The sequence below is a fragment of the Solenopsis invicta genome, chromosome 1 (genome assembly GCF_016802725.1).
Source record: "Solenopsis invicta isolate M01_SB chromosome 1, UNIL_Sinv_3.0, whole genome shotgun sequence".
NCBI classification, from domain to species: domain Eukaryota; kingdom Metazoa; phylum Arthropoda; class Insecta; order Hymenoptera; family Formicidae; genus Solenopsis; species Solenopsis invicta.
This window is the reverse complement of record NC_052664.1, coordinates 15,691,911-15,712,663: the sequence shown is the minus strand read 5'-3', so window position 1 is coordinate 15,712,663 and position 20,753 is coordinate 15,691,911. Positions and strand designations below refer to the sequence as shown.

At 32.1% G+C, this 20,753-nt stretch overlaps 1 protein-coding gene across 7 annotated transcripts in view; it reads right to left on the bottom strand.

Annotated features, from left to right (window-relative positions):
* Positions 1 to 20,753, bottom strand: part of LOC105194346 (glutamate receptor ionotropic, kainate 2) — a 305,511-nt gene that overhangs the window by 165,229 nt on the left and 119,529 nt on the right. For all 7 annotated transcript variants that reach the window (XM_039447762.1, XM_039447759.1, XM_039447754.1 and 4 more), the window contains one exon: positions 494 to 727. In XM_039447762.1, the coding sequence (XP_039303696.1) occupies positions 494 to 572 (79 nt within the window). In that variant the 5' untranslated portion in view covers positions 573 to 727. The remainder of the gene's footprint in view (positions 1 to 493; positions 728 to 20,753) is intronic.

The window sequence follows — 20,753 nt, the reverse complement described above, 5'->3', positions numbered from 1 at the left end:
GTCAAATCAAATATTGTTGATTGAAAGCATAATATGATGTAATTAGTCGGCAAATAATTTTTTAACTAAAGCTCCGAAAATGTAATTAAACACTTGTTACGATCAGAAAAATTCATGTGTAAAAGAGATAAAGAATGAAGGTAAAGAATAACGTTATAAGCAAACAATACAGAACTAGAGAGATTTTACGTTAAAACGAATTGGCGCGCTCTGTAATTATCATAATACATTATCTCAATAAAATTAAGCGCTTATGATATTCATCCATATTAAATGCATGTGAAATTAACCGGGGAAGAAGATTTGATCTGCTTATAATATTCGCGAAGCTGCATCTGCACGAATATTATCTCGAAAAACCAAGTCATCCTACCGTTTCTTCACTCGTGGATATTATCGATCGGGACATTGATAATAATTTTACTGACGCCATTGAAAGCGGCCGAAAGGGTCGCGGCTTTCACACCGGGGGGAAACTGGGAACGATACTCACCTATCCTAATGAAATCAGGAAGAGCCGCGGCGTGGGCGGCGAGGAGCGCCAGCAGCAGTAGCAGCCACCTCGCAGCCATTTCCGGTTCCGGTTCACCCCGCCGTCTCCTCCTGCGCCCTCCGTCGTCGCCACCACCGCTGCCTGCAGCCCCTTTCTTCCTCTCTGTCTGTCTGTCAGTCTCTCTCTTCCTCGCTCCTTCGTTTTCTCTTTGTTCTCCCGAAGGAACTTACGCCACTGGAAAACAAGATTGGACAGCGAGTTCATTAAAATGCACGCCGCAAGTCTTCGTATCCGGTCTGAATATCTGCCCTCGTTTATAAGAGAATTGTATTTCGAGTGTGCCACGTCACCGATTGCCGACACAAAATCAGCGATGATTGAGAAACGTTGCAAAGACGGGAAAGTAATGGAAGGATCGGCAGAAATGGGCTTTTAAGGCGGTCATCATCGCTGAAATATTGAACGCAGAATTGTAAAAATAAGACATCGCGAAGTATTAACCAAATTAGATATAGCAGTTAGATAGACAATACACATGTTTATATTTATTTCAATGTATTCCTTACAATTATTTCTCGCAATTTCGTTTATTTTATAATCATTCTTTCAAGTAAAGATATTTATTAAAACAAAACAGATTTTATTTTTGTATTTTTATTTTTTATACATATGTAAAAATTGATACACGAAAAGAACAATTATATTGCAGCATCTAAAAATTTATTATAATTAAAAGCAGATCTGAAAATAATTTTATGTTGAGCCATCAAAATAATTATGTAGAATGCTCAAGCATGATAATGTTACTACCAATAGTTTTGACATTTTGGTAACCAAGTTAAACATCCGATACAAATTTTTAAATGGTTTAAAGTAATTATTTTCAGATCTGCATTTCAGCAAAATTGTTCTTTCTGTGTAGAACATCACAATATCAATCAATTTTTTTTATTTTTTATGATTTAAATAACTTGATATTATTTTGAAGAATTTATTATTTTATCAAAACTTATAACAAAATTTCAATTTTTAAAAATATGTAAAATTTTTCAAGAGTTGTGACAATTAATATACGGAAAGAACAGTTTTGCTGGAGTACAGATTTAAAAATAATTATGTTGAACCATTTAAAAATTTGTATCGAATGTTTAACTTGGTTACCAAAATGTCAAAACTGTTTGCAGTAAAATTATCATGCTTAGGCGTTCTACATAATTATTTTGATGACTCAGAATTATTTTCTGATCCATATCTAGCTCTTTTTAGATACTGAACTAAAATTATTCTTTTTGTGTAAGTCACCAAATTAAAAAAAGAATTATTTGATATACTTATTCAAAATGCCTGTATCTATCAAGTATCCGATCAGATTTATTCATATTTTATATAAGGTATACAGCTGCATAATCCGAACATCATATTCTGAAGATTAATTAAAATTGAAAAACTTAGTAGAACAATATTAATATAGCCAGTATTAAATCAGTATTAACGATCAAAATTGATTAATAATATCATATAGAATTCGCATATTACTAATTACACTTATATATGTATACTGAGCTACCATTTACTCTCCGATTTCCATAACTTATATAATATTAATATATGTTTTGTTCACAGCTCGTATTATTTCTCGATTTTCTTATAAATAACATGTACTGCAGCAACTAATATCGACAAATTGATTTCTGATAGATTAATTTCTGATTAAATAGAGCAATTCGTAACTCATTTATATTTTCATTAAACTAGATAATTAACTTTGTGTAAAAGTTTGTGTTAAAGTTTCTTAATAGTTTGCTGAGTTAATAGTATAGTGTATGCATATTTATCATAAAAAATTAAAAAAGCAACGTCAGTTAAATAGAGAATTACTCGTAGCGTAATCGTTGAATTAGGATTTAAGTAATTTACTTTAATCTTTCTATTCACAAACAAAATTGATTTTGTTTTCGACGCTAGCTTCGATGCTAACGAGTCCACAAGAAGCGTAAAATACGAATTATCAATCAGTTCAATGATGTTAATTTTACGTATAAAGAACAAAGTATTCAACGTACTTTTATACCATATTTTAATAATTAAATATTTCACAGTGACGAGTCAGTGAATACCCGCGACACTCGGTTGTTGTTTTTCTGCCACGCGAGGTACAGCGTGACATTCTATATACCTATACAATTTTGCCGTTCCACCATTCGAAAAGCAAAGTGAACGATATTTCGGTGTGTATTTATTTTACAATACGTTAAATATTTCATGTTAGTATAAGCTGACAGACGGCCTTGGAGAGTATATCAAAATACAAGAATACTTGTTACGACTGTGCGTCACAGCGCGTTGTAAAACAATGTGTAAGGTCACTGTGTTATCTTTCACCCTTCCATAGCTTCAAGTAAATAGGTAGCGACGTGAGCCGCTTATAATTAAAGTTGCCAAATCCAAAAGTGCAAATTACTGCACGGAAACTTTCTCTTTGGTAACAATCTAAAACCTAATCGGACAAAACCGGAGAGAGAATTAATAATCATAAAACTAGAATAAATACTATTCAGATGGACAAAAAAAGATTTCTTTTAGATTTTAAAAGACATTTTCTTACGTTTTGAAATATCTTGATGTCAAAAAATTTCAAACATATTTTTTAGGAACCTAAGATCTATATCTTAAATATTGCAATATTTAGAAATATCTTTCCAATATTTAGAGATTATTTTAAAGACATCTTGTAGAATTCTAAAAGACATTTTATATGATAAATATCTTAAAATATCTTTAATATGTCTTTTTAGATATCTTTAGAAGTTCTACAAAACATCTTAAACAAAATCTTTTTAGACATCTTTTAAAAAATTTCTAGACATCTTCTAGAAATATCTTGAAAATATCTTTCATGAAATATCTTTTAGATATCTATAAATTGATGTGTGCTGGGGAAGTTTAATGGAAAATTATTTGTAATATTGTTTTCCAAACAGTTTTAAACATAGAGTTTGAATAAAATTATGAATCACAATAAATTACTGTTTTTTTTAAATATAAAATACATCTTATTATTAAATACAAAATTAAACAGCATTTAACGCCACAAGATTGACGGTTTGTTAAATAACGCTTGTCGCACCGTTAGTATTGAAATGAGGACATTTGAAATGAGGAAACACTCAAAAGAATTTCTTCGATTTAAAAAAATATTCGTTTAAATCAAAAAAATTTGGACATTATTATACGGTTAAAGAAATTTTTAAATGAAAGAAATATATTTTTAAAACCAGTACAACTAAATTATTTCTTATATTGCTGTCAATACTGTCTTTAATATAAAAAAAAATTATTTGTTTAAATTAAACAAATAGTTTGAATAAATAATTTATTTTAAAAAAAGGCTAACAACATCATTTCTTGAATTTAAATAAAACTTTTATTTTCCTCAAAAACATTTTCATTTCAACTTAAAAAAACCAAATTAAAGATCGATTTCATCATATTAAATATATATATTTTTTTATGAACGTCATTAAATGTCCAAATTGTGTTTATAAGTCTTCTTTCATAATATAAATTTTATTTTATTAGACATATTTGAAAACCGTACATATGGCGTCCGGTTTAGCTTGCCAACAAGACAGTCCGGATCATAGTTGGCAGCCAGAACCGCTCCGCATGTTGCGCATTATCCCTCGACATCGCGATCGTTCCCCACGTATAAATTAACGATTAGCGAACTCGACATTGCGATTGATTAACTCTCACGATTAGCAGCTCATGGAGCATTACGGCTAACGATATCGATTTATCAAAGCAGACATGTTTCTCGAAATTCAGTCGGTTAAAATAGAAATCGAAGCAAACGCGCTTCGAATTTTTCGCCAGTTTGCATACAAATTCTCTATTACCATTTCTGAATTGAGAGCAAATCGTTGAATCGAATGATTCAAATAACAGAAAGCCGTGGATATCGTTTGTTAATAATATTTCACGTATTTCAGAGGATTACGCGTCGCGTTTGAGTAACATTGGGAATGCCATGTAAAATGCAACATGATTATCGTACTCTGATAATTAATACGCGCGCAATCGCGATTAACAACGTTTTCGTGAATGTTGTGCCTCAAAGCACTTTGAGAGAAAGAAAAAACTCGGAAGTCATGATAGTCAGCGATGGCGGAACATAGGGTGAGTATACATTATTTGTTAACAATAAGTTTGAAATTCGGACCAATAAACATAAATATAAGAAGATTTACATCACAGCCAATCTTAGTGCCAAATAATAATTTTTACAATCTCCGACTTATGTGAACTGTGCGCCGAATCCTAACTAAGGTACTATTTTTTCGCAATAAAATTCTTTACAGTTTTTTGGAAAGAAGAAATTCTACAGATGCTTCTGAGTATCGAAACTATATTGAATTGTTCAAAACTATTAAATTTAATAATATTACGGCATCACTTATTTCGGCATCATGCAATAAATATATTTCAAGTCCGACGAACATGCGGTGTGCAGTTCGCATTAGCGAAAAATTATTCAGATTGTAAAAACTATTATTCAGCACTGTTGTGAGCGATATAGGCCCGTATTTGTTTGACATTATTTGTTACTTGCGAAATTAATTGGACCAATCGTCTGTGATTTAAGTAAGATTTGTTTTGAAAGAAAGATTAATATTTTATAAAATATATTGTGTAAAAATTAAATTTAAGGCAACTTTTTTTTAAAAAGTATGTACTGTTTTGTTAAATATTATTTTGCAAAAAATAACATGCAAAATAAAAAACTCGACGTTTAATAATAATTTTTAAATGTTCTCTAAATGTTTTTTTTTTATTTCGATATTTAATTTTATTACTATAATACATGCAAGTTTTATATTTGTATTTTGCAGATCAACATAGTAGCTACAATTTTGCTGCTGTTAAATATTTAATATGTTGTGCCAGTGAATGTCAAATTGTCTTTTTTATTTTGAAATAATGGTTCTGTTAATAAATAGTACACATAAATATAATATTTCAACAAGCACCATTGCCTTGGATGGATTAAGACAGATTACTGGAAATGTTGCAAATTCTGAAATATGTATAAATCTATTGTTCTATTATGTATATTGAAATAATGCACGCATAAAGCTTGTAGAATAGAACTTATTGTTATTGACATATTATTGACTCGTGTGATCATTTACTATTTCATGTTATATTAAGCAGCAAAATAATAATTACGAGACAATAGAAGTATTCCAGTTACATTATGTTTTGTAAAAAATGTTAAATAATATTTAAATAGTTGTTTTGAAAGAGAAATTGGTAGCAAATCCGCTAAAGGTATCCCTTACAGTTTCTGCTCAGCATTCTATATAAATTTTTGACTAATAAAATTCACAAAATAAAAATATCACAAAGACGTATTAATAGCAATAATAGTTAAAAATGTTTAATACTAATCACATTGAAATTAAATATATTTCTGAGTTAACTGCTTGCAATAATTTATTATATACATAGTGAGAAGTAAGCAAAAAAACAAATAAAGTTATAACAAATAAATAAATAAATAAATATATATATATATATATATATATAATAATAATAACATATTCTAAATATAAAACATTTAAAAGAACTATTATTTTAAAAGTTTTATATTCTAAATATGTTAAAAATATTTTATTTTTTTATAAATATATGTAAAATACATATGTATATATTTATAGAAAAATAAATGAAATTATGACAAATATGTTTTATGTATTTTTATGTATATTTGTTATTGTTTTATTTGTTTCGTAGTTACTTTTTTCACTATTTATCTAATAAATGTATTTTATATACTAACAAAAAATCAATAGATTAAAAGCAATAACAGTAGTGGGTTTATAAACAAATTTTCAGTTTTAATTACTCAAAATCTATTTATCTATTTGTACTCAAAATCTATTTAACTTTATATCGTTTAATAAAAAAAATAAATATTAAAATTTTAAAATGATTTAGTAAAAAGATCTAATAAAAATAAAATAATATGTTATAGAGAAAAAGTTTTTATCATTTATTTAGACCATTCCAGAATTAAATTATAAATTACATATAACTATATGTAATTTATAATTACGTTTACATTAAGGTGATATGATGTTGAAATAGTGCTTATATTGTACAAAGGTTATTCTGATAGCGCATAACATAATAATATGAAATAATTTGAAAGTTCATGATATTGCATATGTGTGTATCAAAGATATAAAAATTCAAACTAACTATACAATATTGTATGCGACTGTGTCTATTTTTGTTTTGAATCTTATCATCTTTTTCTCTTTCTCTTTTTTTTCGTTCTTTCCCATCTCTCTCTCTCTCTCTCTCTCTCTCTGTCTTTCTTTCTTTCTTCAAGCATCATCAATCGTGACACATTAAACTTTAAATGAGTTCCAAAAGTTTTTTAGTTTATCAGTTTGCCTGTCCATTTATAATTCGATATTTTTATCGCGTCGTCGTTATCATAAAGTGGATACGTTTCTTGCCCCAAAGAATGTCAAATTAATCCGGTCACAAATCGATTTTGGTCGTAATGCATGACCATTATTTAAGAAATGTGAAAAAGAACAGAGAGGAAATAGAAATTTTCTTTACAATATACATAATATACAATATATTAAATTAAACTTGATAAAAAAATTGTTAAATCATTTAGCATTTTTGAGCAAAAAGTTTATTAAATTTCTAACAAAAGATACGCAATGAAAGATATAAACGACGTACGAGTAAAAATGTTGTACTATTGCTTTTTTTTCATTGTAACTATTGTGTAGCCTCTGGAAGGGCAAAGTAAATTAAACAGTAAAAAAAGCGGTACGAGCAGTTACGGTTGGACCCAACATAGGTAGCAGAACGACCATAATAGACGTATAAATATCTTTCTCTCATTCATCTCTTTTTAAATATAAGTTCCACGAGATGTTGTACAACGGCTATGTACACTGGTAGTCTGTAGCAGCATTACGTAAGCGTTGCACTGTGAATATAATTCCAAAATATATTACGCGTTGAAATATATTCCACGAAATTCCAAGGCACGCTCCTTGCTTCGCCCGGTTTCTTCCTTTTGTTGCAGTTGCCCCATAATATCCTATGAAAGTAAATGTTAGCATGTGCGGTCAGATTTCACACAAAAATGTAGGGAAACGGTCCCGCTGATTTCAAGTTATAACATTCCTTGAGATATATGTGAGCCTGGCATTTTACTCCAATTTCATTAGGAATGATTTTTTTTCCAGCCCATGTACTCGTAGAATGTATATATCCTTTTCTTTTAGCGCAGGCTACTTAGGTTTCAATTAATTGAAAACAGACTTTTATGTTGCATTCGTCTTTGTTACCGCTTGATATGACTGTCAATCGAACGGTTTCAAAATGCATAAATTCTAGCGATTAAATTTAACGTTTTATTGGGCATAACTCAAATTCTTCGATAACATGTGCCTTTCTGTTATCGAAAATAGCGTCAAATATCAATAGAGTCAAAAATGAAATATTACACACGTGGAGATGTAACATATAATTGCAATTATCATCATTATTTCCATTGCAACATCATTTGATATTTGCTGCTATATATTATATCGGTTAATCCAAAATTATTCGATCATTACCATCACCTGGCTGTCACCGAGAGCCTGCGAGTAATCAATATGAAATGAAAAGAATTTTTCTCTTTAATATTGGCCATTTAATGTATACAACAATTTCTGAATTTTCGAATTTATAGTAACCCTATCAGAATCGAAAATTTACTTCTATTTTCGATCTCAATTTAGAACTTTTGAGTTTCTATTTTGTGCTTCAAAATGATAGTATCGGAAAATTCTGAAATAAGATAAAAAGAAGTTGATGGCAAAACCTTTTAAAGGTTAACTCTCCACAGACCCAATTATAGTCAATAGGTCAAGTATAATATCAAAAAGAAATGTAATTGAGGTCGAAAGTAAAAATGAAATTTCAACGAGTATGGATTGTCAGTTGAAATTTGATTACTTCATGTATTTTGATTTCCCAGTGGAAATTTGTATTCAAATTGCTAATTGCGTACATCCGTTAGTTTTTCAACGAGCTATGGAAGAAAATTATACAAAACATGTACTTTTTCTTGCCTTACACATTTATCATCGCTACAATAAAAAAAAAAAAAAATTGCGTTGTGGCGGCCGGGATTTAAAAGCAATGAATACAACTTCAGCAAGTCGACTAAGCAAAGGCGCTTGGGAAGGCGAGCGAAGGAAAAAAAGTAGAACTGACTGCATGCGTTTTTAAACTGCAGCTGGTGAGGTTTTTTTTTCGTGAACCGCGAAACGTGTAGCTACAATGAGCATGCGTGCACAATATATGAGCTTTACATGAGGCAGAACCGAGTCGGATTGTGCAAGGTTGGTAAATGCAGCCGGGAATATAGTGAAAATACATAGCGCTACACACTGCGCCTCGCCGAACTACCATGTGTGTACGTGCCCTAGAAAAATATTTGTTAATCCCGCGATGCAGATTTCGTTAAGCGACGCAAATCCCTTATTCGCTTTCCGGAAATCCTCTCTTTCATTATGGAGATCGTGCGCAGATAGATCGCGTTTATTTTTCCGTTTTGTTTTTTTCCTGAGCTTTGTATTCGGCACATATGTTATTCACGGACTGAATTGGACGGGCGCCAATAAGAATTACCAGAGAGAGATCGCCAATCCGTAACGCGATAAAGCAACATACGCGTACCAGGGTAAAGTGCATTGCGCGCGATACTTTCACCTTTGTCATCGCTTGATATTTCTGTCAATCGAACAGTTTCAAAATGCATGAATTCGGGCGATTAAATTTATCGTGCGTTTTATTGGGCATAGCTTAAATTCTTTGGCAACATATCCCCTTCGATCATGGAAAATATCAATTGCGTCAAAAATGAAATATTGCAGATATAAAATTGTAACATACAATTACCATCATTATTTCCATTGCATGATCATTTTATATTTGCTGCTGTATATTATTTCGGTCACATCTAAAATTATTCAGTCATGTGGCAGTCATTGTTATCATCATCTGATCGTCAGTACGATAGCGTGCACGTAATCAGTTTCAACTATCTTAAAATGTATTGCATGTTACGCGTAACAATAATATGTGCAGTAATTTACGCAACGATAAATTTCAACCGCGGTAAAATCGTTAAAAGCGATTTACAGCTTTAATTTCAATACGTTAATTAACCAGAAGCGGTAATATCGGTGAATCATTTAAAATTATAATAAACACTAAACTCACATCACTTCTAAAGATGCAATTATTGTCAAAAACGGTTATTAGAAAGATTAATTAGCCTGATACAGACCAATTATAATACGTAACAATTACATTGACTCAAAGATTAATTTAACGTAGTATCAAAATATATTAAAAACAGATTAATTCAGCACATATTAAATGCTGCGAATGTAAAACATTTAATTTTTTTAAATTGCATGTAGTGAGATCGTAAAAAAATTTTTAAGTATTGTTAAAATAACACAATGCCTATGTAATATATGTAAATAGATTAGCTAATGTTTTTGTATATCTGCACAAATTTTATTTAAAATTTTATTTAAGAAATTTTAGTTAAGATTTTTTCAATCTTTTTACTTTTTTCTAACAGATTTGCATTGTTTGTTCCTATATTGTTTCAAGTGTAATATCCAAAATTATTTGGGATCTCGTTGTCGTTTAATTAATTTAATAGGACAGCAAAGGCTCTGGTATTACAATGCATGAACTCTTGCGTTATGCATGCTCGCAACACGTAGTCACCATTTACCTATTTATCCACCCGCTATGAACTGTTCCTAGAATTACCGACTCGCAATAGTTAACCGGGGAACGCTACTTCGCAAAACGTTTTGCCGCTTCCGGTGTGCACCCATGAGACCTTCCTAACGGGCGGATGTTACTGTGTTGTAACGCACGGAGCGACAGTTTACACGTGCGCTGATAGCTTATTCTCTTTCCGCATAATTTATAAGGTTTGCAGTCACCGACTTCCTTCGAGAGCGAGATGTGACCGATATGGGTGCAAGCCCCCTCCCCCCCCTAATGCTCTCACATGCATTCACGAATTTCCGATATATCGGCGAACCCGCGACGTAACGCCCTTTTACAGATGGGTTGCAAAGCTAGAACTCTATCTGCTCCGCTTCCGATGGCACGCAATCTCCATCAATTTGTGCAGCCTGTTGCAGCAATAAAATAATATTGGATAGTGCGAATGCGGTTGGTACGTGTTTTAATTTTCGATATTAAACCAATGTTTTTTTTAATGGATTATTCAATATACATTGGATGTAAAATGATAAGAGTCCTGTGACAAGAAAGTTTGTCAATAGTTTGAATTTGATTATTTACGGAATATCAGGCGAAATGCAAGGAAGAACAGCGGAAGTTAATATTACATAAAAAACTAAGTGCAAAATAATCTATAGATCTATACTAATTGTATTACACCAAAAAAAAAAAAAACATCGACAATGTTTTGTCATAAAAATTTTCTAAATAAGTAAAAGAAGTTACTTAACATTGTAAAAAAATTTTAAGAATTTTTTACAATTGATTTAAGCTGTATAAAATTTCAAATTATATCAAGTAACGTAAAAATTAAACTATTGTGTCTATATAAAAACATACATAAATGAAAGATTTTGTTAAATACTATTATATTTCCATCAATATGATTTTGCAGTTTTATTATTATATCTTTTCAAGCTTTGTTCAACCTTTTATTAAACTACATATTTATTCATTGGGAGATAGGAATAGGATAATTAACAAAATTTTAAGTAAATATTTTTGCAAATTTATTATCATATTTCATACGCGTAGCATTTTTTATTCAGAATAATCCGACGGATCATTGTTCCTTTTTTTTTATTCTCAAATTTTCGATTATCTTCAATCTCATCGCTTCTCCGGAATCTTGAAAAATATCATGCTATCGTATCGCATATCATTTCGTATTCTTTCCTTCTTTATCGGGGAAGATCGTAGTAAGAGAGAAAATATATTCACCTTGGGATATCATAAAGTAATATTGACACTTCTCAAAGAAAGAAAACAATTTTTCAGATTATTTAACGGGGGAGACGGGCTCTAGCTTTGCAGTATAATATGAGATAATATTAAAAGTTTTTTTTTTAATTTTTTGCATGACACTATTATTTGTAATCAATGTACAAAGAACGCAGATGTATGAATATTTTAATATCAAAATATATATACAAGATTAAAACGTCTGATGCGAGTTAACCCATTTTTTAAAAAATCAAGAAAATTAAATTAAATTATCTCGTCTCTAAGATTAAGATCTTTTTTAAGTTCTTAGTGAAGTAGGTTAAATCACCACAGAAAAACTTTCTACTTAAAACGTTATTTGCATCGGAAAAAAAGTCGACTTCATCATCAGGCCTACCGCTTAACGAGTTTCGTTATCATTTTAACGTTGAGTAGATGTAATATGGTAAAAAAAACTGTTCAATATTAAAAGTTACAAAATAAGTTTGTACATTGTTCAAAAAATTACAGCAGTATTTAATGCAGTATTTGAGCTTGCCGTTTATAGTCGTTACTCAAATTTCATCCCAAGAGCGTATTAGATGAGTGTATCAGAAAGGAAATTTTATGACGCAAAAGATCCAATAGTCATATTTTCAGATCTGTAACTGTATCTGAATTTTTAAACATTTTATCAAAATTGTTCTTTCCAGGTAACTACACGGAAAACACGTTTTGTTAAAGTGTCTAAAAATTTAACTAGATATAGATCTGAAAATAATTTTTTTTTTAGATAGGCCTTTAAAATATTTACGTTGCTCAAACTGATTGCTAGAATGTTAAAACTTTTATAGTATTTTTCATCATAATCGGATATCCTTCATAATTATTTTAATGGTTTAACGAAATTATTTTCATATATCTGTATTTAGTTAAATGTTTAGATATTTCAACAAACAATAAATTTTAAGGTCTGGTGATGTATAAGTGAGATCCTATCTCAAAACTCGACTAATAAAAAAAAAAATTAAAGCTGTCAGAAGATAAACGTCATCTAAATTCCTCACTTAAATCGCGATTGCAATTAAATGTAAAGTTATGAATATTAATACGAATAAATTCTCAAGATTCATCTATTGAACTGTTCCACGTCTCAAGACTAGTTCGCGCTGAGTGCTTTGGCAGTAACGCGACTATAAATGCGGGTCCTTTCAGCATATCATTAGCAGAACGTCGTCGCATTTGAGGAAATGCGTATTACGTATAATTAGAAGTGTAGTCATAATTTAGTGGCGTTATGCAGTGTTGCAATAAACAAGGATGTGAACTAAGTGGAAGCGAGCGTTCGACATTGGCACCGTTCGGGGATGCACACTGAATTTTAATGAATCCTTTGCCTTTGTGCGCTAAGCTCCTTTCACCAGGGATCGTCCCGTAGGACCGCGCGGGCATGAAATTTTTATGAAAACACGGATCATTCGTCTCGCGCCTCGTCTTTCCATCTCTGCCATTTGTCCCAGCCTCAGCGCAACGGCGCGACGTTCTCCCTGATGTTTAATGAGAACTCCGGCTGTTCCTCTTTCGCGTAATCGTTTCGCAACGCGCAATGTAAATGGAATAGGAAAGCGCTTGAAACACGTGATTCTGTGTATGTGTATACTGAGTCATCTTGGTCTCTCCCGATATCGATCGATCCGTCCATCTGGCGCAACGCCGAAGCGGTGCACCAATTTTAAATGAAAAATTGGGCAAAGTAGGAAACTTGCTACGAACGAGGAACTTAGAACGAGTATTTGGGGTAGAAGTATTTCGGAAGTTTAATAAAAATAAAAAAAAAACCCTCAATATACGTTAGAGTACAAACGACCTTTGTTGAATACTAAATTAAAAGTTTCTTAAAATCAGATTGACATTATCTAGCGTTGTAGATTCGGAAAATCTTTAAAATTTTTGTATTCAGGTCGTCATACAGCCGCACAAAAAAAAAAAAAACATAAATGTCCCAAATATAATAAAATCGAAGTTTTATTATTTTTTTTCTAAAAGCTTTTTTACGCGAGAAATGAAATATGCAATGTTTTTCAATTTGTCTCACGTATGGTTTGGGAACATTTACAATCGGGATTAAAATTTAATCTGTTTCTCATTATTTTCAAATGAATTCCTAAACGATGTAATCGGCGCGTTAACTTATTTATTAATACATCTGCTCGCTTTGGCGCAGTGAAACCCGGGCAGGTAATTTTCGTCTATTGGTTTTCTCGCATCGTCGACACTGCTTCCGCAGAGCATCGCGTAACGCAAGTAAATCCCCGTCACAACGCCGAAATTGCCGCATCGCGGCTATAGGATTCCCTGTTTTATTTTTCGTTTCGCTTGCGAGTCCCTTTTTGTTTAACGTTTCATGGCGGCGCGGTGCAATGCAGCGCGCGGCGCGCGATGTCTTTTCTCCTCTTCTATTCTCAAATGGATTTTGCATAAGAACGGGACGCGCCTCGTCTCGCGTGCAGTAAAGCGCGCATAAGTACTTTCTTTCGGAGCAGATATTCATGGCGAGGTCGTAGCAACTGCGCTATCGGAAAACATTCGTAACGGCTTCCATTCGCGAGTCTCTCGCGATTACACTATCCATCTCTCTCTTCTCTCAAGAAGCTCATTCCCTTTCTGCGTGTACGATCCGCTTGGACGACGAAGAAAAGAATGCGAAATGATGCACGATGCTTTCCGAGGGGAATTGAGAAGAGGAGGAGGAGGCGACAGGATTGAAGGGTCCTAAGGATTTGTGACGGAAAGGACAATGTTGGACGTTATTGTGAGGAAAGATATCCTTCGATTCAAGAGCTGACAGTGCAGCTGTGATATTGCATAAATGATGAATGAGGCAATAAGCGCCATACACGATGTATACATGAAACATGTACCGATACATTACGTTTGAGAACTTTTTTTTTAATGGGAGCATCGAGAAAAGCAATGTAAGAAAAGGTATTAATTTCGAATAAATCTTATTGATCCTGTGAATTCTGTATTATGCACCCAGAAAAAGGTTTTTTTTGAGTAAAAAAAATATTTGTTTGACCCAAAGAAATTTGTGCGTTGCTATACGGTTAAAGAAAAGTTTCTTTGACTTGAAGAAATTTTTTGATTGTTCTTTTTATTAGAATTGAAGAAACAATTTGGTTGTGAAACTCAAATTTTATTTAAATGAAAGAAATATATTTTTAAAACCAGAACAACTAAATTATTTTTTACATTTTTATCAATACTTTCTTTGAATTTAATAATTATTTGTTTAAATTAAATAAATAATTTGAACAAATAATTTACTTACTTTTAAAAAGGGTAATAACGTCATTTCCTGATGTCAAATAAATTTTTATTTTCCTCAGAGGTATTTTCACTTCAACTTAAAACAATCAAGTTAAAGATAAAACGATTTCATCAATTTAAATGTAACTTTTCTCTGGCTGTGGTCAAATTCAATTACTTTGCAAGTAAATAACACTGTAAATTATGTTAAAAAATTCAGGAATACCATTAATGCATTCCGTTGTTAATATTTCTCAATTGTAGCAGTTATACTTACTTTCCTCAATGGAATTACGTTCATCACAACTATGATTTGCATTCACATAGCTACTTATATTAATATTTGAAATTAGCATAATTTATAGTACAATTTATTCACAAAGTTGGTAAAATTATAAGTATAAGATTATTGTTACTAGCATTATAATAGCAGTAACTAGGTATTGAATTGGAGCATATAACCATAATTATATATATTGTAACTATTGTAAGCCGCTTCCAAATGATCAATATTATTGAATAATATTTGAATATCGCACAATATTATTGATCGCCTGAAGGCTATATTAAGTTCTCCTTTGTATTGTCTAGAGGACTATGATGTACAATATTATTGTACAATATTATAGATTGTCTGAGAACTGCTTTAATAAGCAATTATATTCACAAATGCATTGAAAAAATTTGTTGCAAAACTAACTAAACCACTTTGTCTGATACGTTAAAGAAAATTTTGGATTGACTAAAAAATTATTTAGTTGTACAAAAAAGGTACAGTTTATTTATGTCAACTATTAATATTTTTAAATAAAAAATCAACTATAAATTAATTCAATATTTAGTTGGATGTATCAAACTAAGTATTTTAGTTTTTCGATAAATTCTTTTTTCAGTGTGTTAAACGCTTTTCTCTTAGTGTGTCGTAGCAATTATATTTTTATTGCTTATAGTTAAATACACTATTTTAATAAAAGAATTTCTACGTATCCTATTTTATAAAATCCGTTATTATATTATATGTGTAAAATTTACGCCAATGAACTGCGCAATAACTTTAAAATATTTGCTAAAATTTTATAGCCTTTTTTAGGAGTTTTCTCGGTAGTTTATCAAAAAACAAAAAACATAAAAAAACTTCGTATTTTTATCTTTTTAACACACTTATACATAGGCCAACGAGTTCTCACTTTATATACTCATATTTTAACGTGAATGTGTAAAGGTTTTTTGTTTACGTCACAGGCGAACAGCGTCGGGATTTTCAGGATTCTGTGCATTTACGTAATCCTTACCTGTCGACTACTGAGATCGCACGTTTCTGTCACCACGTTAAAAGTGGGATGCATACATTCATATATTCGACCACTGCGCGCCATTGTGACTTATATAAATAGAAAATCAAAATAATTATACGTTTGTCTTTTCGCGTTCACATTCGCTTATAGTCCAGTAAATATTTAAAGTTGTTAACTAAAGAAAATTGTTTGCGTTATTTAACATTAAGTTGTATTCACTAATTCTTCTTAAATTATAATTTTCAGTTAATTTAAATTTTTGATCATTTCTGATAATTTAAAAATTATATGGAATATTATGTAGCAATATTTATATTAATACGAATTACGTATTGCATTATTACTGGTGATTTTATTCTAAATATTTAAAATCAGCAATTGTATTTTAAAGCGGCTTATTAGTGGTAATAAGTTGTTAAAAATTAATAATAGTAATAATAATATTAATACATTAATAATTTAAATTGCTTTAATAATTCTTGCATTTTAAAGGTTTCAATTTTATAAAAATTTGAAGAATTCTCTTGAATTAAGAAAAACTAAAGAAATATCAATAAATGCGGAATATTTGAATTTAATATATTCGAAAAATTAAATCTAAAGAATTGTATAAATATCTTAAAATCTGAAAATCGACAAAGTAAAGTGAGATTCGTCGAAAAAATGCATTCAAAGAACCTGTCATACAAAAGTTTTAGTACGGTAAGACTTAGGGACTTCAAAAATTTAAATATACAAAAATTTAAAGCTTAGAGTCCCAGAATGTAAAAATCTAAAGACAATTAAAGTTTAACACTCTTACCACCTAAGGACCTGCAAATTCAAGTTTTCGGAAAGCCACAGATTTAAATATTCAAAGATCCCCGAATATATTCTAACTCCGTGGTGGAGTAACTTTATTAATGAAAAACCAAGAAAACTTCCTAACAGTACAATATGCCATGCTCGGCTTAATATATTCTCACAACACGTAGACTTTATAAGCTAGGCATTAGTCGAAGAATGGCGAAATGGCGCGAACGTGGTACCGTTCGAGTTTTGAAGGAAAACTCCCTGTAGCTACATCCGGAGGGATTCCGGCATTTTGTGCAACTCTCTTCAACTCGAATCCAGTTACTTCAGATACTTTTACAGAAAAGTCGAAGTTCCGCAATTTTTTTTTACCGTGTCGCCACATATTATCAAATCCTTTCTGAATCATAATTCTTTTTTTATTTTAAGATACACGTATAAAGAACTTAGGAAGATGATAAAAAGACGTGTCTTTTTTGTTTATTTACAAATATGATTGTAGTTTGATCTTGGAATAAAAAAGTTCGCTTTGTGTGCCATCTTATTCAATTTTATAGAGAAAAATACGAGTTTTATCACTCATCTGTGATTTTGTTTAGTTAATTCGACAGTCGTATCTGGTCTATGTACGCATTGCTAGATTACAGATATCGTAAATCGTTGGGGATTATTAGGGAATGAATATTTAAAACTCGTGTTTATCTTCATGTACATGACGTGCAGTAAATGTCGCGCTTGTTCGACTCTTTTAGTTCACATTAAACTACACGGGTCGCGTTTATAAAGGTGAGAGATGGAACCCTATGAAGCGACGCGATGCAGGCGGAAAACGTTGGACTTTGGGGATGGACGGTGTACACACGGTATACGGCAATCTAGATTTGAATATGCATGAGGATCAAGGCGTATGGCAACACAGCTTGCGCCTTCGGTTTATCGTGACTCGAGATACGTTGCAAAGCCATCTCGATGACAAAACAAACAGCATATCGAGGATTATAAAACTCGCATTCAGACTACGCGAAATCCTCGGAAAAATATCTGCGCTCTGTTTCGAAAATAACAGGAGACAATTCTATCATCGTACCAGTGATTTAACATATAGGTACGCGAATGTAGGTTGAATTTAATGGAACAGCGCGTACCGAGAAGTAACGTTAGAAATTCATGCAAAAGACAATCTGCATCATAATTAATTTCACTTAAATTAATGTAGTAAGTTTTTAACGTAGATACATTGTTTGCTACGTGTACCTTTTAGTTTCAGAATTTCCTCGAAAGTTGCTCATCTCTATCAAATATTTTACTATTATTTTAACGTTACGCATTTTTCGTGGTATTTAGTTCGTTAAATTTGATATTATATTGAAAATGACTGCCCCTTTAGTATAAAATGTTAAAATAACTCGTTAGCTTTTTTCATTCTATTAAACTCGGTAATATTTTTGCGGAACCTTTTTGGTGCCATCTCATTTTTTTTGCAGCAGAGAATTGAACATTGATAAAAGCTCTCGTAACTTCGCTACGAACACGTTGGTAAAACGATTTTTCATGCGCGAGAGAACAGACAAAGCACTGTAAAAATCCGTTCAAAGTGTGTCTCTATCGTAAAGAGGGAATGGAATAATTATCATTAGTGGGTGTTGGTCCATAAACACACGCGAAAACGCGTCCATTAACCGGAAGATCCAGCGCGACTCTTGCGTTGTATGTACGCGGCAACGCCCGCTTTCGGTGCTCGCGAACCCCCGCATGCACCACCGGCATTTTTGCGAAGTGTACTTTACGAGAATACGAGTATCTTCTATACGTGACGTCGCGTAATACGCGCTAAACCTTCGCGCGCGCGTCGTGAAACTTTATATGTGATACGTGCAAAGCTTTATTGTGATTCAACGTTGCTCTTCCGTTTCTGAAATGCAGTTTTCGAGGTACAGCTATTTAAATACGACAGTTTGGATTACACCCATGCACACGTCTTCACGTGTCTCTGTTACACAAATTCGGAGTTTACATACTCATATACGCATTCATATGTAAATTCCGAGCTATCAACTTTTAAGTCTTAAACTGTCAATTCCGAACCTTTAACAAACATTTCTCAGTTTATACCGCGTCGTTGTACACGAACAATAGAGACAAAAATAATACAGGTGAAATAATGATGAAAAATTTGTTTCTTCTTTTTACTTCTCTGTTTAATAAATAACAACTATCAAAAAAAAAGCTTCGAGTTTCAAAATCATAATCGTTTGATAAAAGTACAAAATCGTAAACATCACCGTGTCGAATCTATCTTGTATCTGTATTCAGAATCACACGGAAAGAAGTGTCAACTATAATGCGAGTAGCTAGTTCAAATGTTTCTACCATCGTTGATTATTAACGATAAAATGCATCCGCTGCAAAATACAACTTTATTAGCTAAGATTAAAGGAATAATACGAGTAACTATGAAAGTGGCAGCTGTTCCTTCATTTCTTACGCACATAAAACTGCGCGATTAAATCGCAATTGTATATAAGACGATATCATGTACCTCTGATTCTAGCAGGGAATATTTTTTGCTGTAGCTACTACATTTTAATAACTAATAAATTGAGCTTCAGCAGCGACGACATTAGCCATCTCCATTTTAATAATATATCTTAGCTATATTTTCACTTTGTTAACTAATTCTTTTTTTGCGTGCACGAAAAGAATTGGAAGTGGCGCAAAGCGTGTGGGCAGGCGCGAAATTTTTTTCCGACTTTATCGTGCGTTAATAAAATGTATGAGATTGCGCGGCCGCATGCTTTTACGTGGGATAGTTGCACATTTTACGATCTCGTTGCCGGTCCAGCATCCTCCTATGTTTGTGCAATGGACATCGCAGTCCCAAGACCGTGAACAGAACGACGCCTTTATCCGGAAATTGCACCTGCTATTTGCCCATACGACGCGACGTGCACATGTGGAGTTTTTGTCGGTACGCTAACATTGCAAAGCGGCAAAATTCAGCCCATGCGTCTAATAAGTAGCGTGCAGTAAGAGAATGATGTACGGCCGCATTACGAATGTCTCGTGCCGACCGCCTGGCTTGCAGCAGAATGATACAGGATGCTGTATCGCGGCGTACTAATTGCAGGCTTACGCGCTGCATGTATGCAATGCACCCTAATTGGGAATGCAGTTCCTGAGTGCCTCATTAATGACGTACGCGTTTCGACCAACTTTTTCCTCTCATTTGTAGGTGAAGCGATAAATAATAAATGACGGAGCCGCACTGTTATTTCAATCGAACGGTACAAATTGGAGATTGCGAGGTTGTCAATCGTATTTACATATCGTACAGACTAACGGATGCACGCTAACGTGGATACACACGCTTTTAGCGATTATGTCATTTCGTTATTATCGTTATACACGATCGCTAATCGCTTTATATTATCGGTACTGAAGCGAAAATATTATGTGCATATTGAATGCCTTGTTGTTCGGTAACTCGTGTTAGTAGCGAATAAATTAATATGCGCGGAATATACTGCTTCGATAAAAGAAACGTTACTGTCACTTTTATTGACAGATATAAATGAGAACTTTAATTGATGAACACTTCGAATATTTTTATTAAAAAAAAAAACTTTTAGACGCGTTCAAGGTAAAACTTCGTCTATCGTTTTTGACTCGCTTACTTGCTTTCTTAATCCCAGTTAATCACAAGCATTACTCATTTCTAAACGACGTCTTCGTCCATAAGAAAGATGTAAATGAAGATCGATCAGCTATTTGCAACTTTATGTTATTATTCTTGTAATTTT